Below are 26,358 nucleotides of genomic sequence, written 5' to 3' on the forward strand. Positions count from 1 at the left end.
ACACATCCTGAGGCCAAAAAATACCACAGCATCAGAGTTTGGAACAAAGAGAGTTTACTGCAAGGCCATGCGAGGAGGTAGGTGGCTCATGTGTTTAAAACTCCTAATGTTTGTGGATGAAGATTTAGGAACCTCTCCAATGCCTTTGATCTGAGAGAGGGTGTGCCCTCTGGATTGGGTTGCCCCCTGATTGGATTGTCCAATCTCTTCGCCTATAAAAGGAGAATCAGAGGCAGAAGTCAGTAGACTTCAGCAAGTCTGCATCTCAGGAGTGGTCCAAGGACAGCTCTTGGAACTGGGGGAACCTGCACAGACCAGATTTCCAAGCCAGCCTCTTCTGGTGAGTGTAGAAACCACAAGCGAGTGTTCATGTATATGCTTTTTACTTTTGTGCAATCTCTTTATCAGGTAGTGGCCCTTAAAATAAGAAATTGCCTTATTAAAAGTTATTTCTTTGATGTTAGTATTAAGAAATATTCCACATTTTGTACAGTTTTGTGTATGATCCTTTCGTGGGATAATAAGCCAGATTTTTTTTTTTAATAAAATCACTCTGAAGTAGAAGCAGTATTTGCTCTCAAACAGCAGGCTGTTTGCATAGTTCTCTCTGGAAAATGTTTTACCCACAAAGTGCTTCGTTGGTTGGTTTGCTTTTCTTTCTTTTTAAAAATTCAGTTCTCTGCTGCATATGTCATCAGTTTTGCCTTCCCCAATCTCATCAGTTGTTATTAATGTTTTTCTTTCCCCTTACTTCTCTTCCTTCATATCTCCCTCTTTCTCTCTTCTGTCTCTGTGATGGCCTTATTGATTATTATAGTGCTTTATTGTGCCGAACACTAGCAAGCATTTTTTACTCCATCAGCTGTTTCTCTCCAGATACTGAGGAGCACGACAGAGAGAAGATGGCACCTCCTCCTAACAGATGCAAAGAGAACTCTGATGAGCAGTCCAGGGATCCCTCTACAGATAAAGCCGGCCCCAAGGAGTCACGCGAGAAGTACTGTGGCAGGGCTAGAACTCGAAAGTGGAGCAGCGCTTCCAGTGGTAGCAGCAGCTCCAGGTCTAGCAGCAGCTCCAGGTCTCCGTCCAGCTGTAGCACCAGCTCGGGCTCCAGCAGCGGCTCCAGCTCACCTTCAGCATCCAGCCGCTCAGGACGTTCCAGCACGTCCTGCAGCTCCAGCTCCAGCTCCAGCAGCTCCCCTGGCTCTTTGAAGCCTTCCTGGCATAGAAGAGGCAAGAGACAGCGGTCTCACTCCAAACAACCCGAAAGGGATGAAAAGGAAGGGAGAAGGCACAGCCCTTCCCCTAAACCCACCAAGCTGCACATCGCGAGACTCACCAGGAACGTGACCAAGGACCACATTCGGGAGATATTCTCCACCTTCGGGAGAGTTAGAGTGATTGACATGCCTGTAGAGAGGATGCACCCCGGTCTGTCTGATGCTTATGTGGAGTTCGAGACTCCAGACGGAGCTGAGAAGGCGCTGAAGCACATGGATGGAGGACAAATTGACGGCCAGGAGATCAGGGCCGCCGCTGTGCCACCCCTCAGGCGACTCAGCCCTCACAGGAGAATGCGTTCACCGCCCCCCAGGTGGCGCAGGTCACCCTCACAGAGGAGGAGAAGGTCACCTTCCCCTTGGCTCAGGTCCCAGAAGCGCTGGCGACCCCGCTTCCCTCGCCGCCCCCTCCCCCGGAGCCGCTCCAGCTCCAGCTCCTCCAGAAGGTGAGGGCAGCAACTGCGGCTTATCCCAGGGCAGCAGAGTTCCCGCTGCAGTGGTGTGGGGTCGTGCTTGTAAAGATGCCCTCCACAGTTCTGGCTAGAAAACTCTGGTTCTAGTTCCCGAGAATCTGTTTAATGACAAAGCTAGCAGGGAGGAGCAGAGCGGGCCGGCTGGTGCAACAGCCCCAGCCTGGGAACTCGTTTTTCACAGATGACCTGAGGCCCGCTCCGGTGGCCTGGTGCTGCCCTAACCTGTCCGCCTGCAGACTCCAGCAGTGATGCCATTCCTGTTAGCCTGGCCCTACTCTCCTGCTAGGGTCCTTTTCTGACCTCTAGAGTCAAATACCTCCTGTGATCTGCCCAAAATGGTTCTTTTCACATGTGTACATACACACACACAGCTCCCTTCTTCTCAGAAACTGGTAAGTTGAGAGCCAGCTCTATAGGGTCCCCATAGAACCACCCCGGTGGTCCTGCAGGTTACCAAGCATGTCCTTGCTTTTTCATCTTTTATTGTATAGTCAATACTATACATTTTGTTTTGTAGCTTTGTAATATTTTAGATAATGTTGTGTCTATACTTTGTTGTGTACAGTAAACATAATTGTGTTAAATAAATCTAGGATTAAAGTTGAAAAAAAAACACCTTTTATCTCATCGACATTCAAATAAACTGAGGCAATGACTTTGTTCAATGAACTTCTGAATCATAGATTTTAGTCCACCTCTTGGCATGTAATAAGTGCACTGTAAATGGGAGGACCAATTGATTTTCCTTCAAAACCAGTAAATAATGAGTGTTGAAAGGGGTAGTGTTAATAACTATGGCAGGACAACAGGAATAAAATGATATTTTTAGTTTTTCACTCTAAAAAACATCTCTGAAGACAGCAATGATTGATTTAAAAGAAAGAGCGTACTGATTAGGTTAACATTTGAAGCAGATTATTGTGATTAGAGTGTTAAATGAATTAAGAGAGAAAGGATGTGAAATCATAGTGACAATTGACTGCAGTCTAACTGAAGTTGAGTGAATTTCTGAGAAAACTTTAGAAACTATTTTTGGAGTTTGAATGTTTTCTTTCAACAAAATATCTGAGCTCTTTAGAAGGGCAAAGTGAATAAGTGAGTCTGTCAATGTAAATCATTAAAACTCACATTACCCTTCTCTTCATAGCATATCCAACTTAGTGAGAAAATCAACATAAAATGAAGAGATGATAATACACATACAATTCAAAATTAGAAAACTAGTGGAGAAAATGCAATATTAACTTTGGTGACTGGGTCTGGAACGGTCACTCTGTTCAAACGGTGTTTTGCAGGAAGACAAAAAGGTGCCCAGGATTGATTTAAGGGTGGCCGGAGCTCAGAGGCCATAGCAGCAATGCTGGGTCCCCCTGGAGGTGCTCCTAGAGGTATTTTCTGGAGCAGCACAGGCTCTCACCACAGAGCCAGGACAGGTCCAGTCTGCATCCATCCCTGAAATCTCTCTCATCTCCCTCAGCTATGGGGAATTGGGCTGAAGTAACCAAGGCCATGACAGAGAAAACTTGAGAACCCAAACAAATTTATAAACTCTTTATTGTGTCTTGAACTTTGAAATCACAGAAGAAAATCTTAATAAGTACTACCAGCAGTGGGGAGAACTTATTAGACTTATGCAAAGTTAAATCCAGAGCCTGTTGACAGAAGGCATAGCTGCCCACCTCTACTCACTCTCTGTCCTTCTATTTATCAGTCGCTCTTTGGCCCTCTGGAATCAGCCTTCTCTCTCCACTACTGATAAAACAACTTTATCAAAACTGCACAAAGAGTTCCAGAAAATGTCATTCTTTTCCTTCCTGATATTGTCCCCCTGGGACTTCTGTAGCATGATACCTTTATTCCATGTCCTGTGTGTTCAGTGAAAATAATTACGTTTACTAAATGGAGTGTTTATAAGTAAAATGAATTGTTTATTTAATAAGCAATGATGTGTTTCTTGACTAATGACCAATTATGATGGGCCCAATACTGTGAGGGAGACAAGTTTCAGTGACTCAGACCTATTTTTGATCAGAGCAACAAACTTGCTGGCAAGTCATTCTCAGCATAAATTGTTTCCAAAAAACCCGTTCCTTCTTAAGAATCAAAATTCAAATCTAATTTTTAAGGATACCCACGTAGGACTTCCCTGGTGGTCCAGTGGTTAAATATCTGCCTGCCAACGGAGGGCACGAGGGTTTGATCCCTGATTCCACATGCCCTGGAGCAACGAAGTCCATGTGCTAGAAACAGTGAAACTGAGCACCTACAGCCCGTGCTCTGCCGCAAGAGGAGGCACCACAGTGAGACGCCTGGGCACAACTAGAGACTAGCCCGGCTCTCCACAGCTAGAGAAAGCCGATGGGCAGCAATGGAAGACTCGGCAGCCAAAACCAAAATAAACAAATAAATAACATTTTACAAAATGACATTCTTCAAAAACAATACCCACTTAATTTTTAGGTAACAGATAAAGACGTAACACATAGCATAAGTGCTAATTGATTTACAGTAAAATGTCTTCTGTCTGATTTAGCGTTTGGCACAAAAATGATTTTAAAAAAAAAAAGGAGGCAACTCGTGTTAAAAATGCAAGCTTAACAAAAATAAGCTTAAAAGCAAGCCTAACAAAATAAGATTTTATCATATCAGATCAGTCGCTCAGTCGTGTCCGACTCTTTGCGACCTCATGAATCGCAGCACGCCAGGCCTCCCTGTCCATCACCAACTCCCGGAGTTCACTCAGACTCACGTCCATCGAGTCAGTGATGCCATCCAGCCATCTCATCCTCTGTCGTCCCCTTCTCCTCTTGCCCCCAATCCCTCCCAGCATCAGAGTCTTTTCCAATGAGTCAACTCTTCACATGAGGTGGCCAAAGTACTGGAGTTTCAGCTTTAGCATCATTCCTTCCAAAGAAATCCCAGGGCTGATCTTCAGGATGGACTGGTTGGATCTCCTTGCAGTCCAAGGGACTCTCAAGAGTCTTCTCCAACACCACAGTTCAAAAGCATCAATTCTTTGGCGCTCAGCTTTCTTCACAGGCCAACTCTCACATCCATACATGACCACTGGAAAAACCATAGCCTTGACTAGATGGATCTTGGTTGGCAAAGTGATGTGTCTGCTTTTGAATGTGCTATCTAGGTTGGTCATAACTTTCCTTCCAAGGAGTAAGCGTCTTTTAATTTCATGGCTGCAGTCACCATCTGCAGTGATTTTGGAGCCCAAAAAAATAAACTCTGACACTGTTTCCACTGTTTCCCCATCTATTTCCCATGAAGGGATGGGACCGGATGCCATGATCTTCGTTTTCTGAATGTTGAGCTTTAAGCCAACTTTTTCACTCTCCACTTTCACTTTCATCAAGAGGCTTTTTAGTTCCTCTTCACATAATCTCTGTAGAATAGATTGTTTCTTAAGTGTAAGTAATGTAAGAAAATACTATAACTAAAAACACTAAATAATTCCCCAGGCTAGATTACCTTTGTAGAATTCAATAAAGAAACTCTGGCAAGCAGAAACTGAGGTATACAAAGATATACAAAAATCTTTACTCTTGTCACATGAAACCCAATCTCTTATCCACAAAAACATTTATGCCTTTTGTTTTTGTCTACCAAGCATTTAATAGAGTGCAAATTTAATATAACAAAGCATCTTAGTTCAGAAACCGGGTTGACAGTGAAAGTGGCAAGTGGAATAGAGGACTGTCCCCACGCCCTGTGAACCACTTCCCAGGGACCATTCGGTTTCTACAAGACAGTCTTCTATTTTTCCTCTACTTCTCAAGAACATTCTTTCTGGCTCCTGGCTCTCTCTGCATCCTTGGCAAGCTGTCTGCCCTCAAGGTGATAGCCAATCCCTCCCTTGCTGTCTTCCCTATCTGAGACTGTCAGCGAATATCTGCATCTCTTTCTGGCCATCTGCAGAGGGCCTGTGGGAGGAAAAGCCCCAATCCTGGGTCCATCTCTGCCTTATCTGAAGGCTAAGAGTGATGAGCTCAGGGCTGGTGTGCAGAGATCTGGAACCAACATGACCCAGGAATTCACCTGCAGTACCAGGACAACAACCCCTGAAACATTTGTGCTGTCCAAGGTTCTGAAAGGTTCTCCTTCAGAGTTGTAGGCCTGGAGCTTCTGCAGCCTCCTGAATGCACAGACTTGCTGCAGCTTCTCCTAGGGTTCCCTCGCATCAGTGGCCCCTGACCACATTGATGGGAGGTTATCTTTGTGACTGGCTTCTGGAAAGTGCATCCGGTCAGCCTCAGAGGAAGTACAGATCTATCATGACATCTCTGCTTGGCCTTGGCGAAAAGCTCTTGTCTTTTCTTCTCCAGTTTTTTGGGCATTATATTTCTTTTGAGCCTCCCCTTTGAAAACCAAATGAAATGTAAAATTTGAACAAAATGGGGAATGAAACCCTTGCCAGTCATGGAGAATGTTTTCAGCACATTTGGATAACCACACTGCACTCTCCCCAGTGAGATGAATCTCAAATTGCTCTGTGCATCACATTTATTCAAAGGATTGACAGAACTCAGATTTCTGGCTCTCAATACCAGTAGTCTGGGGTGGAGACAAGAGATTGCATTTCCAAGCATTCCCATTGGATGGTGATGTTGCTAGTATAGGCACCACACATTGAGAACCGAATCCTCGGGCATCAAGCAGATATTCAAAAAACAGAAAGTTCCAGGTCATCAGCCAGTACCATTCCAGACTTTCCCCTACTCATCCTCCTTTGGGGATGTTTTCCTTTTCCCATCCCTGTCACTGTCAACAATACACAGGCTGGTCCCCTGAATCCAACATCACCAGGACAAAGAGATCACACGGTTCTTTGAATACCAAGACATTAATATCTTTCTGATATCTCCTTTTTTACTTTCCTTTAAAACACACAATCACCTGGTTTTCACCATCCTGTAGTACCACATCTCCAGTGTGATCATGTACCTCTCAACCCTCAGATACTTTGCTTTCAAACCCAAGTCCCATCTTCCCTCAAATATTCTCCTGCTTATGCCATAACTTGGAAAAGCCATATTCCCTTCATAAAGTTCCTTTCTTCCACTGTAAACAGCTATTTTCCTCCCTTCTTCCCCTCCTCCTGTCCCTCTCTCTCTTATCTCACTTAGTGATTGATGCTTCTTACGTCAGTCATGCTTTCACATTTATTCAACACATTCTTCCAGGCAATGCCATCTGTTTCCCTGGCTTCAGATATTCTTAATGAGTGGACATGGAACAACAAACTGGTTCCAAATTGGGAAAGGAATACATTGAGGTTGTATATTGTCAGCTTGTTTATTTAACTTACATGAAGAGTACATCATGCAAAATTCTGGGCTGGATGAAGCACAAGCTGGAATCAAGATTGCTGGGAGAAATATCAATAACCTCAGATACACAGATGACACCACCCTTATGCAAAAGTGAAGGACTGAAGAGCCTCTTGATGAAAGTGAAAGAGGAGAGAGAAAAAGTTGGCTTAAACCTAAGCATTCAAAAAACTAAGATCATGGCATCCAGTCCCATCACTTCACGGCAAATAGGTGGAAACAGTGGAAATAATGGAAACAGTGACAGACTTTATTTTCTTGGGCTCCAAAATCACTGTGGATGGTGACTGCAGCCATGAAATTAAAAGATGCTTACTCCTTGGAAGGAAAGTTATGACCAACCTAGATAGCATATTCAAAAGCAGAGACATTACTTTGCCAACAAAAGTCCATCTAGTCAAGGCTATGGTTTTTCCAGTGGTCATGTATGGATGTGAGAGTTGGACTGTGAAGAAAGCTGAGCACCAAAGAATTGATGCTTTTGAACTGTGGTGTTGGAGAAGACTCTTGAGAGTCCCTTGGACTGCAAGGAGATCCAACCAGTCCATTCTAAAGGATATTGGTCCTGGGTGTTCTTTGGAAGGAATGATGCTAAAGCTGAAACTCCAGTACTTTGGCCACCTCATGCAAAGAGTTGACTCGTTGGAAAAGACTCTGATGCTGGGAGGGATTGGGGCAGGAGGAGAAGGGGACGACTGAGGATGAGATGGCGGATGGCATCACTGACTCGATGGACATGAGTCTGAGTGAACTCCAGGAGTTGGTGATGGACAGGGAGGCCTGGCATGCTGCAATTCATGGGGTCACAAAGAGTCGGACACGACTGAGCGACTGAACTGAACTGAACTGAACAGAAATGTATATTTTAAAAGAAAACAAAGTGTATAAAACAACAAGAGAAACAATATTATCCACTGGTAAAGCAGAGCTCCCTAGGTTGAGTTATCAGTCATCAGCCATGTCCCTGGGTCTTCAAGCTCTCCTGCTTGCTCCCAGAACTGCTGGAACTGTCTGGACTCCGTTTCTCTTCAGTCCTCAGCACCCACCCTGTGACTGCATCCACAACCCTCTGGGGTGGGGGCTGTTGACTGTCTCTCACTACTTCACAAGTTAAGTCCTCCAGCTGGAGAAGCTTTCCTGGCCCCTCTTGTTCATTTCCAGATCAGTTTCCTCCTCCCTAAAGTGATGTCCTGAGTCCATTTCAGATCTTCATGCTTTCCTGTGATGCTTTAAAAGAAAGACCCCTCAGGGTTATGAAATTGACATAAATGCTTTATTATTACTTTATACAGCTGCAAAAAAAAAATAATTCTGATGTGGTGTGATTATTGATTTACTACATGAAATAGTTTCATGCTTTCATAATTCAACCTCATAGAGTATGAAGTTAGTATTTTACATCATTTCTTACACTTGTTGAACATATACTTCAATTCCATATCTCCAATAACAGGTTGTCCTGATGTGATATATTTTACACTGGAAAGTCACTGCTGATCACTCTGTTTTGCTAGAGATAAATAAATGATATACAGATAGATAAGGCAAAATAGAATGTATGTGTGTGTGTTTGTGTAATTTTTATTTGATTATAACAGAACTCAGCTGTTGCTTCTTAAATGACTCTTAACATTGTTTGTGGCACACACCTGAGAAATACCCTAAATTTATACAAATTTGTATAATTAAGAATCATACAAATATAGAAATGCACATATAAGAAAAGCAGCACCATTCACCATTGCAATGAAAAGAATAAAATACTTAGGAATATATCTACCTAAAGAAACTAAAGACCTATATATAGAAAACTATAAAATACTGATGAAAGAAATCAAAGAGGACACTAATATATGGAGAAATATACCATGTTCATGGATCAGAAGAATCAATATAGTGAAAATGAGTATACTACCCAAAGCAATCTATAGATTCAATGCAATCCCTATAAGCTACCAATGATATTTTTCACAGAGCTAGAACAAATAATTTCACAGTTTCTATGGAAATACAAAAAACCTTGAATAACCAAAGCAATCTTGAGAAAGAAGAATGGAACTGGAGGAATCAACCTGCCTGACTTCAGGCTCTACTACAAAGCCAGTCATCAAGACAGTATGGTACTGGCACAAAGACAGAAATATAGATCAATAGAACAAAATAGAAAGCCCAGAGATAAACCCATGCACCTATGGACACCTTCTCTTTGACAAAGGAGGCAAGAATATACAATGGAGAAAATATGATCTCTTTAACAAGTGGTGCTGGGAAAACTGGTCACCACTTGTAAAAGAATGAAACTAGAACACTTTCTAACACCATACACAAAAATAAACTCAAAATGGGTTAAAGATATAAACGTAAGACCAGAAACTATAAAACTCTTAGAGGAGAACATAGGCAAAACACTCTCCGACATACATCACAGCAGGATCCTCTATGACCCACCTCCCAGAATATTGGAAATAAAAGCAAAAATAAACAAATGGGATCTAATTAAAATTAAAAGCTTCTGCACAACAAAAGAAACTATAAGCAAGGTGAAAAGACAGCCTTCAGAATGGGAGAAAATAATAGCAAATGAAGCAACTGACAGCTAATCTCAAAAATATACAAGCAACTCCTGCAGCTCAATTCCAGAAGAATAAATGACCCAATCAAAAAATGGGCCAAAGAACTAAACAGACATTTGTCCAAAGAAGACTTACAAATGGCTAACAAACACATGAAAAGATGCTCAACATTACTCCTTATCAGAGAAATGCAAATCAAAACCACAGTGAGGTACCATTTCACACCAGTCAGAATGGCTGCTATCCAAAAGTCTACAAGCAATAAATGCTGGAGAGGGTGTGGAGAAAAGGGAACCTTCTTACACTGTTGGTGGGAATGCAAGCTAGTACAGCCACTATGGAGAACCGTGTGGAGATTCCTTAAAAAACTGGAAATAGAACTGCCATACGACCCAGCAATCCCACTGCTGGGCATACACACCAAGGAAACCAGAACTGAAAGAGACACGTGTACCCCAGTGTTCATCACAGCACTGTTTTACAATAGCCAGGACATGGAAGCAACCTAGATGTCCATCAGCAGAATGAATGGATAAGAAAGCTGTGGTACATATACACAATGGAGTATTACTCAGCCATTAAAAAGAATACATTTGAATCAGTTCTAATGAGGTGGATGAAACTGGAGCCTACTATACAGAGTGAAGTAAGCCAGAAAGAAAAACACCAATACAGTATACTAATGCATATATATGGAATTTAGAAAGATGGTAATGACAACCCTGTATGCGAGACAGCAAAAGAGACACAGATGTATAGAACAGTCTTTTAGACTCTGTGGGAGAGGGAAGGGGGGATAATTTGGGAGAATGGCATTAAAACATGTATAATATCATAAAAAAAAAAAGAAAAGCAGCAGTTTACTTTTTAAAATTAATTTATGAATCTGAATTTGGGACTACTACATTTAATTTAAAAAATAAAGAGACTATATGTGAACTTAGGAAAGAACTGAAATTTGTACAGCAAGTTTCCTTGATTTTTAAATAATTTCCAAACTATGTATCACACAATATTTTTCCATAGAGTTGTCCTTAACAGTTTGGTAATTTCACCTTATATAAATAGGTTTGGAAGAATTGTACATAAAAAGAAATACACACAGGAAATCAGAATAAAAATAAAATTGCTAAAATTTTTGAATTTCAAAAAATCAGACCATATATAAGAGTAAACAACACATATGAGTGATATGAAAAGATGTTTAGTAATATAAGAAAGGTCATTATAGAGGAATGAAGAAACATAGAAAACTATGTTAAAGAATGCAGAAGCATGATAGAAAGAAAAATATGTATATAAATTAAGAAAACAAAATGAAGGCATAGAAGACAGAGAGGGAATATTACAATTGGCAGGTAAGAGGAAAAGCAGGAAGGAATCCAAGAAGAATTTAAGGTCACAAAGGAATAAATAAATTAACAGCAGAAATGAGAATTAACTAAAGCATTCAAAGAAGGTGGAAGGTTAGAAAGGATATAAACACTTATTAAAAAGTTGATAAGTTACAAGTAGCTCATACAGTTCAATACCAGAAAAACAAACAACCCAATCAAAAAGTGGACAGAAAAAAAAAAAAAGTGGGCAGAAGACCTAAACACATATATATCCAAAGAAGACATATAGATGGCTAATAAACACATGAAAAGATGCTCAACATTACTCATTATTAGAGAAACGCAATGAGGTATTATCTCACATCAGTCAAAATGACCATCATCAAAAAGTCTATAAGCAATAAACGCTGGAGAAGGTGTGGAGAAATGAGAACCCTCTTACAGTGTTGGTGGGAATGCAAACTGATCCAGCCACTATGGAGAACAGTATGGAGGTTCCTTAAAAAACTAGGAATAAAACCACCACACGACCCAGCAATCCCACTACTGGGCATATACGCTGAGGAAACCAGAACTGAAAAGAGACACATGCACCCCAATGCTCATCGCAGCACTATTTACAATACCTAGGACATGAAGCAACCTAGATGTCCATAAATGGACATAAATGGATAAAGAAGATGTGGTGCATATATACAATGGAATATTCAGTTCAGTTCAGTCACTCAGTCGTGTCTGACTCTTTGCAACCTCATGAATTGCAGCACACCAGGCCTCCCTGTCCATCACCAACTCCCGGAGTTCACTCAGACTCATGTCCATCGAGTCAGTGATGCCATCCAGCCATCTCATCCTCTGTTGTCCCCTTCTCCTCCTGCCCCCAATCCCTCCCAGCATCAGAGTCTTTTCCAATGAGTCAACTCTTCACATGAGGTGGCCAAAGTACTGGAGTTTCAGCTTTAGCATCATTCTTTCCAAAGAAATCCCAGGGCTGATCTCCTTCAGAATGGATTGGTTGTATCTCCTTGCAGTCCAAGAGACTCTCAAGAGTCTTCTCCAACACCACAGTTCAAAAGCATCAATTCTTTGGTGCTCAGCTTTCTTCACAGCCCAACTCTCACATCCATACATGACCACAGGAAAAACCATAGCTTTGACTAGACGGACCTTTATTGGCAAAGTAATGTCTCTGCTTTTGAATATGCTATCTAGGTTGATCATAACTTTCCTTCCAAGGAGTAAGCATCTTTTAATTTCATGGCTGCAGTCACCATCTTCAGTGAATGGAATATTACTCAGCTATAAAAAGAAATGCATTTGAGTCAGTTCTATTGAGGTGAAGGAACCTACAGCCTATCATATAGAGGGAAGTCAGAGAAAGACAAATATCAAATATTAACATATATATATAATCTAGAAAGATAGTACTAACGATCCTACATGCAGGGCAACAAAGGAGACACAGACATGAAGAACAGACTTCTGGACACAGTAGGGGAAGGAGAGGGTGGGATGTTTTGAGAGAATAGCATTGAAACATATAGATTACCATATGTAAAATAGACAGTCAGTGGGAGTTCAGTGCATGATGCGGGGAAGCCAGTGCTCTATGACAACATGAAGGGGTGGGCAGGGGAGGGAGGTGGGGAGGGGTTTCAAGAGGGAGGAGATACATGTATACCTAATGTCAATTCATGTTGTTGTATGGCAAAAACAATCACAATATTGTAAAGTAATTATTCTCTATTTTTTTTTAATTTAAGATTGATAAATTAAAAATAAATATCAATATAATAAGTGAGTTTGAAGACTATAAAGTGGAAAAAATATATATTAATCAGAGCAATGAGAACTACAGACAAAGAGAAATGAAAGGGAGAAAACAGCAGAATAAAAGGAATAGCAGAAAACAGAGATGAGAGAAATGGAATAGAAAACAAATGACAAGGAAAAAAGCATAAGAAAAATTTCAATTGGCAGGTGAATGGATAAGAGAGTCGTAGTACATATACACAATGGAATATTAGTCAACTATAAAAAAAGAACGCATTTGAGTCAGTTCTAATGAGGTGGATAAAACTGGAGCCTATTATACAGAGTGAAGTAAGCCAGAAAGAAAAACACCAATACAGTATATTAACACATATATATGGAATTTAGAAAGATGGTAACAATGACCCTGTATGCAAGATAGCAAAAGAGACACAGATGTAAAGAACAGACTTTTGGGCTCTGTGGGAGAAGGCGAGGGTGGGACGATTTGAGAGAACAGCATTGAAACATGTATACTACCGTGTGTGAAACAGATGGCCAGTCCAAGTTTGACGCATGAAGCAGGGCACTCCAAGCCGGTGCACTGGGACAACCCAGAGGGATGGGATGAGGAGGGAAGTGGGACGGGGGTTCAGGATGGGAGACTCGTGTACGCTCTTGGCTGATTCATGTCAATGTATGGCAAAAACTGCCACAATATTGTTAATTAGCCTCCAATGCAAAATAAATAACTTTTTAAATAGTTTTTAAAAAATAGAAAGAAAATTTTCAAAGCCAGAAGGATCGAGGAAAGTCAGTTCTTACAAAGAATGGCCAGTTCTCTCCCTTCATGCAAGAGCTGCAGACAGGGAGGGGACTTATTGAGTCTGAGCTTTCAGTGTTCAAAGGATTCCTCTGATGAACTGCGATGCAGGTGTGTGCCTGGGTCCAGGATTCCAGTAGGCAGGGCGTACTTTATCCCCATGGACTATAAAACTTTTTGTGCACAGTGAACTTTCTGATTTGTCCAGAGGAATAGCAAATTACTCTCTGAGTTGCAGGGGGTTCTCTTGATAAATGTGGAGGTGTTTTTATTTAGTCACCACCCGAGGTCACAAATATCTCTTCCTAACTTTCATAAGTGTTTATACAAAGCTCAACAATACTAGAGGAGAAAGGAAATCCAGTGTTATTTTCAGTTGCTAGAAAACAAAAAATTTTATTTCACTAGTTAAAGTATAGCAACACAGAGAGCAATTTCTTTCTTCTGAGGCATCTTTTGACCTATAATTTATGTTGGAGCTTCCAAATCTCTGCTAAATTAAATAAAAAGAAATATAAATGCTAGAATCTGAGGTAATAAACCAAAACTGAACTGTAATTGATTACCACACAATAAGTGGCAGAATGCACAAACTTGATAATATAAGCAAATTTATTTACTATTTTAATTTCTTTTTGTAATTTGGTAGAGCTATCCAAATATTACATCCTGAAATAAACCAACCAGCCTGAAAAACAAAAGGAAGCTAAAATTCATGTAGTGCCCTGGCCAACGAGATAAGCACTGACTTCGGATTTCTTTGCACAAAAATAATCAACAGAACCAATGAGTTCCTACTCATCACAACAGTGATTTCTTAAGTATAAGATCAAAAGCATAGGCATGATGAAATAAAAAAATAGATAAATTAGACATCATGAAAATTAAAATCTTTTGTGCATCAAAGGACACTATGAAGAGAGTGAAAAGGCAACACACAAAAAGGCAAATGATGTTTTCTTTGGGGAGATTAAATACTTCCATAAATAAACTATTTGCCTACTTTGGAATTAGATATTTTTGTCTTCTTGTTGTTGAGTTATGAGTCTTGGTATACATCAGATATTAATCTCTTTTAAATGACATAAGGGATGCATAAAAGTTTTTAATTTTCCTGATGTCTAATTTATCATTGTCAAATCCAAGATCATGAAGATTTTCCCTCTATGTTTTTTTCCCAAGATTTTTGTAGTTTTAGCTCTGTCATTTAAGTCTTGATCCTTTATGAGTTAATCGTTGTGTATATGTGAGGTAAGAGCCCAACCACATTTTTTTTCATGTAGATGTCCAGTTTGCCCACCATAATTTGTGGACAAGAATGAATAGTCTCACTGGATGCTTGGGGCTAGTGCACTGGGACGACCCAGAGGGATGGTATGGGGAGGGAGAAGGGAGGAGGGTTCAGGATGGGGAACACATGTATACCTGTGGCGGATTCATTTTGATATTTGGCAAAACTAATACAATTATGTAAAGTTTAAAAATAAAATAAAATTTAAAAAAAAGAATGAATAGTCTCACTGGATAGTCTTAATATCCATGTTGAAAATTAATTGATCGTATACCTGAGGTTTTATTTCTAGTCCCCCTATTCTGTCCACTTGTCTGTGTCTATCTTTATGTCAGTAGCACACTGTTCTGATTACTGTGGCCTAGAAGTTAAGTTTTAAAATCTGTCTTTTGGACAGTCTTTTTAAGAACAGTCTTTTGGACTCTGTGGGAGAGCGTGAGGGTAGGATTATTCGAGAGAATAGCATTGAAACATGTATATTATCATATGTGAAACAGATCGCCAGTCCAGGTTCGATGCATGAGACAGGGTGCTCGGGGCTGGTGCACTGGGATGACCCAGAGGGATGGGATGAGGAGGGAGGTGGGAGGGGAGTTCAGGATAGGGAGCGCATGTACACCCGTGGCGGATTCATGTCAATGTATGGCAAAACCACTACAATACTGTAATTAGCCTCCAAATATAATTAAAAATTTTATATTAGAAAAATAAAAAAATAAAATAAAATCTGGAAATGTGAGTCCTCTAATTATGCTTCTTATTCCAGGCTGTTTTGGTTCTTTGGGCTCCCTTCAAACTCTATATTTTATGTTGGGTATTTTCTAACAACAAAAAATAAAAAACCACTGCAATTTTGATAGGAATAGCATTGAATCTGTATATTACTTTACTGTCATCTTAGCAATATTATGTGTTCCAAAGCGTGAACTCAGGATATCTTTTCATTTGCTTAAGTCTTAAAATTCATTTAGGGCTTCCTGGGTGGCTCTGTGGTCAAGGTCTGGGATGTTCATAACCTGCACACTCCTAAACAGGTGAAGAGTCCACCTGCCAATGCAGAAGACACAGATTTGACCCCTGATACATGAAGATCCCACATGCTGTAGAGCGACTAAGCTTGTGTGCCACAACTATTGGGCAAGACAAGGAGCCACAGTTACTAAAGCTCGCATGCCCTAGAGCCTGCGTTCCGCAACAAGAGAAGCCACCGCAAAGAGAAGCCCACGCACTGCAGTTAGAGAGTGACCCCCGTTCTCCACAACCAGAGAAAAGCCCAAGCAGCCACGAAGACCTAACACAGCCAAAAATAAATAAATTTAAAATATGTTGTTGTTCAGTCGTGTCCTACTCTTTGCGACTCCATGGACTGCAGCACACCAGGTTTCCCTGTCCTTCACTATTTTGTGGAGTTTGCTCAGACTCATCGATAGTCGATGATGCCACCCAACCATCTCGTCTTCTGTCTTCCCCTTCTCCTCCTGCCCTCAATCTTTCCAGCATCAGGGTCTTTTCCAATGAGTCGGCTCTTCGCATCAGGTGGCCAAAGTATTGGAGCTTCTGAGTCAGCATCGGTCCTTCCAGTGAATATTCAGGACTGATTCCCTTTAGGCTTGACTGGTTTGATCTCCTTGCAGTCCAAGGGACTCTCAAGAGTCTTCTCCAACACCACAGTTTGAAAGCATCAATTCTTTGGCACTCAGACTTTTTTATGCTCCAACTCTCACATCTGTACATGACTACTGGAAAAACCATAGCTTTGACTACATGGACCTTTGTCAGCAAAGCGATGTCTCTGCTTTTTAATACACTGTTTAGGTTTGTCATAGCTTTTCTTCCAAGAAGCAAACATCTTTTAATTTCATGGCTGCAGTCACCATCTGCAATGATACTGGAGTCCGAGAAAACAAAGTCTGTCACTGTTTCCACTGTTTCCCCACCTATTTCCCATGAAGTGATGGGACTAGATGTGATGATCTTCATTTTTTGAATGTTGAGTTTTAAGCCAGCATTTTCACTCTCCTCTTTCACCCTCATCAAGAGGCTCTTTAGCTCCTCTTTGCTTTCTGCCATAAGAGTGGTGTCATCTGCATATCTGAAATTATTGATATTTCTGGCAATCTTGAGTCCAGCACAGAACCTGCACACTCCAAGACAGGTCTGGCCTCGTTTGGCTCCTGGGAGGGAATCTCTAAGTCCTTGGAATGTCCTGTCTGATAAGAGTATCTTTGCTTAACTGGGGTCTTGGGTTGTTGTTCAGTCCCTCAGTCTTCGGGTTACTTTTTTGCACAAACCATGCAATTTTGAGTGACTCAGTAAATGGCCCTTTGTAGGTGGTTGTTGTTGAGTTGCTCAGTCATGTCCAACTCTGCAACCCCATGCAGAGGTCTGCATACATGACTGCAGCACGCCAGGCTTCCCTGTCCTTCACCATCCCCCGGAGCTTGCTCAAACTCATGTTCATTGAGTCTGTGATGCCGTCCTACCATCTCATCCTCTATTGTCTGCTTCTCCTCCTGCCTTCAATCTTTCCCAGCGTTGGGTCCTTTCTAGGACCCATTGTATATTTCTGAATCCATTGTAAAGTAGCATCTCTCCCGTAATGGGTACTGTTATGAATGTGCTGGAGCACAGTGTTCAGGAGGCCTCGAGAATCAAAGCACTTCCTTGTGCGTTACATTTCCAACAAGGTGGAGTGTGTTCAAGAGTGAATCCCCACTCCTTGGCTCTCTCTTTGTCCTTTTCTGAATATACTGGCTAGTATCTTGACAAGCTAATCTATGGGAGTAGTGACCCTATCGTGGCTTAATAATTCCCTTCCTTCGCTGCTTTGTTTGCAGATTGGTCAGCTAGCTGGTTGCCTTTTATTATATATTAAGTGTTAGTCACTCAGTCCTGTCCGACTGTTGGCAACCCCATGGACTGTAGCCCGCAGGCTCCGCTGTCCATAGGATTTTCCAGGCAAGAATACTGGAGTGGGGTGCCATTCCCTTCTCCAGGGGATCTTCCTGACCGAAGGATCAAACCCAGGCCTCCTGCATTGCAGGCAGATTCTTTACCTCTGAGTTACCAGGTCGGTGGCCTGGGAAGTGCATTACAGCCACTTGTGAGGGCTTATAGACTGCTTCTAACAGCAACAGGATCTTGGAAGCATGGTTGCTGTCTTTATTGTTTGAAGTGAGGAGTCCGCTTTCTCTCCACATTGCCCCTTATGCGTGCGCTACGCATAGTGAGAGTCTATGTATATACTCACCCGCTTGCCTTTACTGAGTAGTAGGGCTCTTGTCAGAGCAGTAGTCTCTGCCTTCTGAGCTGGGCTCCTGGGGACAGGGTTTTGCTTCCACGATGTCTGTAAGGGTTATCACCACGCACCCGGTGCATCGCCTACCTCAGCCCACAAAGCTGCTTCCATTGGTCAATACGTCCTCATCTGGCTTAGCCAAAGGTTGATGCATTAAGTCCAGTCTGCTAGAGCGCGCCAGCTCCATGACGTGTGGGCAGGCGTGCTCTGGGGATCATGCACCATCAATCGGCAGCAATGTGGCTGAGAAGCATTGAAGTCTCACTTTCAGATGGTCCAGGAGAATGGTGTGGTATTTTCCCATTCTGCCAGAAGTCAGCCAATAGCCACCTCTTTGTTCCAGAAAAGAAAGGATGCGGTGAGGGACACACACAGTGGTGGGCTGCCTTGGGGGAGACGTCTCAGCTTCCAGAAGTATGTCACAAGTAGCCGCTACAACTAGAAGCCAAAGGGGCCATCCCTTAATGGTCTGTTCTAGTTGTTTTCAGGAGGAGGCAACATGTTGGCGGGTGTTTCCCAAAGTTCGCGTTAACACTCCTATGAACATACAGTCTGAAAGGCTTCTTTAAGTCTGGCAGCACTAAAGCAGGAGCTGAAACTAACACTGTCTTTATGGTTTCAAAGGCTGCTTGGCATCTGCTAGTCCAAGTAAGGGGCTCAAAATCATAGCCCTTTAAAGCCTCATAGAGGGGCTTTACTATGAGCTCATAGTTTGAGATCCAGATCCAACAGAACCCTGCCATTCCCAGAGACCCTCTCAGTTATCTACAAGTCTTGGGTATTCTCAAGCCTCCAACTGCCCATTTTCTGTCAGGTAAAAGACCCCACTGTCCTTTGGAAATGGAAAAACCTAGATATTTGACATGTTGCTTACATACTTAGGCCTTTTTCTGGGAAACCTTATATCCACAACTGGCCAAATAGTTCACGGTTCAGATGGTATTTAGTAGACACTTATCACGGAGAAGGCAATGGCAACCCACTTCAGTGGGTTTTCTAGCCTGGGAAATCCCATGGACAGAGGAGCCTGGTAGGCTGCAGTCCATGATGTTGCTAAGAGTTGGACACAACTGAGCTACTTCACTTTCACTTTTCCCTTTCATGCATTGGAGAAGGAAATGGCAACCCACTCCAGTATTCTTGCCTGAAGAATCCCGGGGACAGGGGAGCCTGGTGGGCTGCCGTCTATGGGGTCAAACAGAGTCAGACACGACTGAAGAGACTTAGCAGCAGCAGCAGACACTTATCATAAATAGGGCTTACTATGAGCAAGTTATCCCCATATTGGAACATGAGTCCTTTAGCCTATATCAAGTTTCTAAGGTCCATTGCCAGCATTTCCCCAAACAAGGTAGGAGAATTCTTAAATCCTTGAGGCAGGACGGTGCAACAATACTGTGAGATTACATGTGTTTCTGGATCCTGCCATTCAAAAGCAAAAAGCTGCTGTGATGCTTCTGCAATAGGAATGCAGAAAAAAGCATTTTGCAAGTCCAAAACAGAACCAGCTATATTCTCCCAAAATAGTTGTAAGCAGAGTATATGAATTAGGTACCACTGGGTGCAAATCTTGGACTATTTCATTAATAGTTCTCAACTCTTGGACAAAGTGTTACTCTGTTGAGTTCAGCTTTTTGACCAGGATGATAGGGGTGTTATATGGGGACCTGCAAGGTTTAATCAGCCCTATTTTCAAAAACACCCCTATGTGCTTAGTAACTCAGTCGTGTCCGACTCTCTGCTGAGGGAGGAAAGGAACAGGCTGAGCCGACTCCATCTGAAAAAGAAGGAAACTCCATCTTGAAAAAGAAGGAAACTCCATCTTGCACTTTCAGTGAACTTTGGACCATGTGCCTGGTAGCCATGGAGATAACATACCTACAGCCGAACTGGCCTCCCGGACTGATAAACACCAGATTCCATACCGAGATTTCCCGTCGCCAAAAAGAATGTAATGGTCCCCTATGTGGTCAGTCATCTTTGTAATCTTGATGGCACCCATTGGTACAGGCCACAGTGTATAACCAGCTGACCCTTCTGATTATGAATCATGCCTGTAACCTGATTGTATCTCCCTTTAACACCTTCCAGGCTACGTTTAAGGAATTTGGGGATGTGGGCTTGAGCAGTACCCTTAAGGTATATAAGGTTTTCACAGAAGTCGGTCAGAGTCCTTGGCTAAAAGGAGACTCTGCCTTGGGCCCGCTGGTGTAATAAACTGCACTCCACTATCTGCATTGTCCTTCTGAGCGAGTTTGTTTCCCGGAATGCGTGGCTATAAGATTGTGACCCCATGGACTGTAGCCCGCCAGGCTCCTCTGTCCAGGGGGATTCTCCAGGCAAGAATCCTGGAGTGGGTTGTCATGCTCTACTCCAGGGGATCTTCCCAACCCAGGGATCGAACCCAGGTCCCCTGCATTGCAGGCAGATTCTTTACCATCTGAGCCACAAGAGAAGCCCACATGGGGACATGCAAGGTTTAATCAGTCCCATTTTCAAAAACTCCTTGAGAATCGTCTGTATTCCCTTTCGGCCCTCTTGTCTCAAAAGGTATTGCTTTAAAGTAGGTGTCCTAGCATTTTTTTTTAATGGAATTTGTATTGGCCATGCATTCTTGGCCTTCCCAGGGGTGCCATTAACCCACACTTCTGGCCTTACCTTTTCATAGATCTCAGTGGGAAAAGGTTGTCTCCTCTTCAGGAGCATCCATGAGTGCCATCTATAGGCTTAAAGCATAGTCTGGAGGGATTCTGATATCAAACTGCCCTAGAGAAAAAGTTACTTGAGAATTTATTTTACAAAGAAGATCTCTACCCAAAAGAGGGAATGGACATGCCCGGATAGGTGAAAAAAAAAAAAAACACTGTGTTTCAGGGGATAGTCCCCTAATTGGCATTCTAGAGGTTATAAGAAGGAACTATTGTGTACTTCCCCAGAGGTTGCAAGAAGGACCAATTTTGCACACACTGGAATATATATAAAAAAAAAAAAACCTGTGTTTCAGGGTGAAGTCCCCTAATTGGCACTCTAGGGGTTGTAAGAAGGACTGATTTTGTCTTTCCCCAGACACTCCCATGCCTGGGATGGATGGAGATGGTTTCTGTGCCACCTTGGTTCACCATGGAGTATGCTACACCTGTATCTATTAGAAAGTCAATTAACTCGTTCCCCACTGTCACAGTTACCCAGGGCTCCTGTCGGGACATTTGAATCAAATATCTCAAGTCCAAGGGAGCTCCCAGGTCCCTCCGTTCATCATCAGAGTGTCTTCCTCTTTCTACCATGTGAGAAGCTCCCACCTTTCTTTTGTTGTTATCTTTTTTTATTCCTTAACTGAGGGCAGTTTCTCTCCCAATGGCCTTCCTCCTTACAGGAGGTGCATCGTTCCTTCCCCAGCGGTGGCTCACTTCTCTTCCGGTTACTTGCCCTCTGGGAATCCACTGCTACTGCCGATAACGTAGCGCTCCACCTTGCATCCTCTTGGCTTCTGTTGTTGTTCCCTGTTATGGAACACCTTAAAAGCAACATCTACCAACTGAGAAGGTTTCATTCCCAATGCACCATCTAACTTTTGTCATTTTCTTCTTATATCTGGGGCACTTTGCCCAGTGAAAGTGATAGTCACCATTCTTATATTTTCAGGGTCCTTAGGGTCAGCATCAGTGTACCACCTACAAGCTTGATAAATTCTTCCTAGAAATTTTTATGGGTCTTCACTGGGTTTTTAGTGTAGCCCCTGAATTTCATTTAAGCTCTGTTGCCTAGGTACTGCCTTTTGAAAGCCTGCTAAGATACACTTCCTGTAATGCTTTAGGAGTGGCATACTTCCATTGTTGGGATCCCAGTCAGGTTCAGCAATAGGAACTGCCAGGTTTGCTTCTGGAGTTCATCTGGATCGGCTAGATAAGGCTGGCGTGCTTCGTCTCTAGCCTTGTCAATGACTGTCCTTCTTTCATCCCCTGTGAGCACCAAATTCATACGAGTATGAATGTCTATCCAAGAGGGATGGTGAAGGGCAAAGGTGGAAGTGAAAAGTTCCATCGTGCGGAGGGGGTCCTCTCGATAAAGTAGGGTCATTGTTTTCCCAATTAAACAAATCTGAAGTTGAAACTGGCTGGTGTATTCATAGACACCCCACTGGTGACCATCTGCATTAAGGCCTCCTAAGTGATATCATAAAAGAATTGATGCTCTTGAACTGCAGCGTTGGAAAAGACTGTTGAGAGTCCCTTGGACTGCAAAGAGATCAAACCAGTCAATCCTCAAGGAAATCAGTCCTGAGCATTCATTGGAAGGACTGATGCTGAAGCTGAAACTCCAATACTTTGGCCAGCTGATGCAAAGAAATGATTCACTGGAAAAGACCCTGATGCTGGGAAAGATTGAAGGCAGGAGGAGAAGGGGATGACAGAGGATGAGATGGTTGGATGACATCACTGACTCAATGGACATGAGTTTGAGCAAGCTCTGGGAGTTAGTGATGGACAGGGAAGCCTGGCATGCTGCAGTCCATGGGGTTGCAAAGAGTTGGACACGACTAAGCAACTGAACTGAACTGAAGTGATATCAGACAAAGGAGTTTGCCCTGCTCCAGAAGTGGCTTCCAGTCCAAATTGGGTTCCCTATCACATCTAGGATGGTGATACCAAACCAGCCTCCTGTGACCTGGGTGTTAACATAGAAACCTCTAATTCATCTCCAAAAGGAGGGGAAACAGGAGGCGATGGATATGCCCATGGCGTGGGGGCAGCTGGAACAACTGCCAGTGCAGTGTGCTTGGCCAGTGGAGGAGCTGGGTTGGTCAGAGGGGTGGTTAAGTTCTGAAACAGCAAATCCTCACTCTCATGTTCTCCCTCTCCCTCTTGTAGAATAGGTTTCTCCTTGACTTCCCTTTAAGACCGCTGCCCCATAAGGTGGCAGCCATAGGACTTCTTTTCTTCCTGATGTAACAGCCTAAATGCCTCTACATACGGAATCTCATCACTTTTACCTGCCCTTTCACAAAAAAAAAATTTGTGAGATTGTATCATAATTAAGTGAGCCATTTAAGGGCCATTGCGCCCCTGATTCTAGTGTATATGGAGACCACACACCACTACAATCGAATATCATCTCTTTCTTAGTCATAGGCCCACAACTGTATTTTGCCATTTAGGATATGACCCAAAAGGCTGTCCTTAGGGACAGACGGAGTATTTCCTCTCTTGATAAGTTCAAGAATCACAAAACAAAGACACGAACAGATTTCAATACCAAAGGAACAAACAGATTCCATTGTGAATGGACACAAAAACAAAAGCAAACGAACCAGTTCACAAAGCAGGTAAAATCCAATGACAATTCTGCCCTCCAGAAGGGTACCCTGAAACAACAAACAAACGAATTGAGAGGAGAATATGTTCCCAGCTGTACACACGGGAGCAACTTTCCCTAGTATGTGGAGCCCGACAGCTCCTAAATGTCAACTTGCTCCAACTGCCAAGCGCTGGGGCAGCCAGTGCCGCTACAGAAATTGTGAAGGGAAGATCCTCAGGAGAAATGGTCCTGGAAGCTGCAGGCCTTACCTGAAAATTCCCCAACTGGGGCCGGCTCATCACGAGCAGCAAGGCTCCTGGCTGGCTTTGCCAAAATTTGCTACTGAGCCCAAGCTCATTCTGCTCACTCCATGGCAGGCCAATAAATTGCAAGACGAGTTGTTGGAGCAAGAAATGATTACTTTAATCGGAAGGCCAGCAGACAGCAGAGATGGCAGACTGGCCTAAGAACCATCTCATCTCCCTCGGGAATCAGGGTGCTTTTATACACAAGACAGAGAGTGGGAAGGCGCTTTCTGAGGCCGGGACCAGTGGCAGAACAGGGCCGTTAATTGGTTGGGGCTGACAGTTGCTGACTTGGGCGGAGGGGCCCACAGGGGGCTGACAAATGGCTGGGTGGGACTGTGCTGCAGAGCCGGTGTCTGTCTCAGTGGCGCCTGCAGGCCGGTGCCAGGGAAGGAAAGACCCTTTATGCCTTGTGTCCTATCGCTGACCACTGCTACAGTTGGACTTCCCTTGTGGAATAGACAGACTTTGTTTAAACTTTGTGTGATCAAGTTTACCAGTCATTTCCTTTATGGCTTCTGGGTCTCGTTTTATGCTTTAGGGAAAACTTCCTCTCCGACATTGTAGAATGAAAATGATTCATCCATGTTTCTAGGGCTACTTTCATGATTTCAGGTTTACAGTGCATGCCCTCCCACCCAAATCTGCGCTCCTGCAGGTCTAGGAAGATGGGCAGAACGCCCCTGCCTGGCATTATCTCCGGGACTTTTTCTACCTCCCCTCCGGAGCCCAGAGCCGCGCAGTCGCGTAGGGAGAATGTCCCCTTCCCAGCAGACGTCTCTGGAAGTCAACAGTGGTTCTGGGACCTTTCCCAAAAGAATTTTTCCTAGTCCCCCTTCTGCTGCTGGGGTCACGCCGCGCAGGCTTTGAGCTCCCAGGCTGACGCATTTGCTGCCGCTTGTCTGGAGAGACACGCTCAGAGGTGAGCCTGGACCAGGACCCGGCATCCAGGGGGCGGGCGGTGTTTCCTCTCCGTCCTGCGATCCGGATTCCCCCCGCTGACGTTCGCGCCGGTTGTCTGGCGCCACCTGGCGGCCTCTATCATATAGTTTTCAGCTCCAGCGAAACCGGTACGGATCTGGGGGCGGTGCCTTACGCGAAGGTCTCTTGAGGCTGGAGGCTCTAGAGGGATCATCCAGGCTGTGCCGCGCAGGGGAATGAACGGCTCAGTCATTTTCAAAGACTGGAGGTGCAAGTACTTGGAGGCCATCTCCGCACTTCCGTGCCCCGTTCGGGACCCTCCAGGTGTGTCGAGCGTCACACGCCAGGGCCGACTCTACCTGTTGGTCTGACCTGGGCCCGCAGGGTTTCAGGGCTGGGATACTGTACCGCGCAGCTAATGGTGTCGTGGACTGTGGTCCCTTTCCAGGAGATGGAGGGGCAGGTGATGTTTTGAAGGAGCCGCTGTCTGATCTGCTGCAAGAGGTGAGACTGGTGGCTGGCTGGGGTGAGTGGGGAGGACAGTAAAAGGAAAGCACTCAGTATCCTGGATGGAAGTGACTCCACTTAGCTTGTGAGAGCAGAGGAGACCCGGCCCATTCAGGTTAGATGGCTGTTATTATTGGGAACTTCCGCCGGGTGCCCCAAGAGTGTCCTCCTGAATATTGCCGGCCTCCGGGACCTCAGTGAAGCCAATGCCCCATCTACCTGGCCCCAACTTAACCCTCCCACCCAAAGCTGCCTGTGCAAGCGGGGGCCTCTAGCTCAGTCCTACTGATGCCCTCCATACTCACTTCCACCTTGTCCACCCATTCAGATCAGGACTCTGCCCTTGGGGAAAAGAGAACTTGTCCTGGTGGAGAGGCTGGCTGTCAGGGAACTCGCCCATGGGCTGGGCCAGGAAGAGAGAGCTGCTGCCCAGAGTTGGCTTTCAGGTTAGGGGAGGAACTGGGAGCAAGGGTCACCAGGGAGGTTTTCTGCTTCCCTCACTGCCAGGCCCTGGCTAAAGGACCTTTTGGCCCCTAGGGTGGGGGTACGGGCTGGGGGTCTTTTTCTGCTTCTAGCTGGCCTCCCTGTTTCTTAAAAGTAGTAGCCAAGAATGGGTCCAAGGAACCTGTCAATCTTTCTCTTGACCTTCACCTTTCCTTGACCTAGACGTTTTCAGACCAATGGCCTATATCAGACTGTCTTTTCATATCTTTAACACTGTTTGAACCAAACTTAGATTTTGACCTTGACCTTGACCTCACCTTGACCATGACCCCTTTCAGGCCCATATTCTGTCCCTCTCATTACTGTATTACTGAAAGATTATTTTAATTTAACCTTGACCTGTATATTGACTCTGATACAGACCAAATCCTGTCCTTCACCTTCTTCAGTGTTCTTTGCTACCCCGACTGAAAACTTAAACTTGAATCTGACCCTGAATATGAACTTCACCTGGCATTGTTCTTGACCTTTATCTGTTCCAGTTTTGTAATCTGTTCTTGACTACCATCCTAGCATTCTCCATGACTAACAATTTAACTTCAACCCCAATCTTAATATTGACCCTGACCTTTAACTTTACCTCGACCCTTATTTTAAACAAACTGTATCTCCTATGTACTATCTGGATCCTTTCTGTCACTAATTTGTTAATATGAGCTT

The 26,358-nt window shown here is 43.6% G+C and overlaps 1 protein-coding gene across 1 annotated transcript; it reads left to right on the forward strand.

The window, feature by feature from the left end:
- Positions 1 to 902: 902 nt before the first annotated feature.
- LOC109560810 (RNA-binding protein with serine-rich domain 1-like) lies at positions 903 to 23,115 on the forward strand. Its single transcript, XM_070792203.1, has 5 exons — positions 903 to 1,726; positions 5,681 to 5,846; positions 20,258 to 20,305; positions 21,540 to 21,623; positions 23,035 to 23,115. The coding sequence occupies exons 1-5, from the start codon at positions 903 to 905 to the stop codon at positions 23,113 to 23,115; spliced, it is 1,203 nt and encodes a 400-aa protein (XP_070648304.1).
- The last annotated feature ends 3,243 nt before the right edge of the window (positions 23,116 to 26,358 follow it).

Source organism: Bos indicus, chromosome 7, assembly GCF_029378745.1.
Source record: "Bos indicus isolate NIAB-ARS_2022 breed Sahiwal x Tharparkar chromosome 7, NIAB-ARS_B.indTharparkar_mat_pri_1.0, whole genome shotgun sequence".
Lineage (NCBI taxonomy): Eukaryota > Metazoa > Chordata > Mammalia > Artiodactyla > Bovidae > Bos > Bos indicus.

Excerpts from the sequence above, each read along its gene's own strand:
- LOC109560810 (XM_070792203.1), top strand. The coding sequence starts at position 903 with ATGGCACCTCCTCCTAACAGATGCAAAGAGAACTCTGATGAGCAGTCC. Across the intron at positions 20,306-21,539 it reads GCTTGAGCAGTACCCTTAAG|GAGGTGCATCGTTCCTTCCC; the intron begins GTATATAAGGTT and ends TCCTCCTTACAG. Across the intron at positions 21,624-23,034 it reads CCACTGCTACTGCCGATAAC|AATAGGTTTCTCCTTGACTT; the intron begins GTAGCGCTCCAC and ends TCCCTCTTGTAG.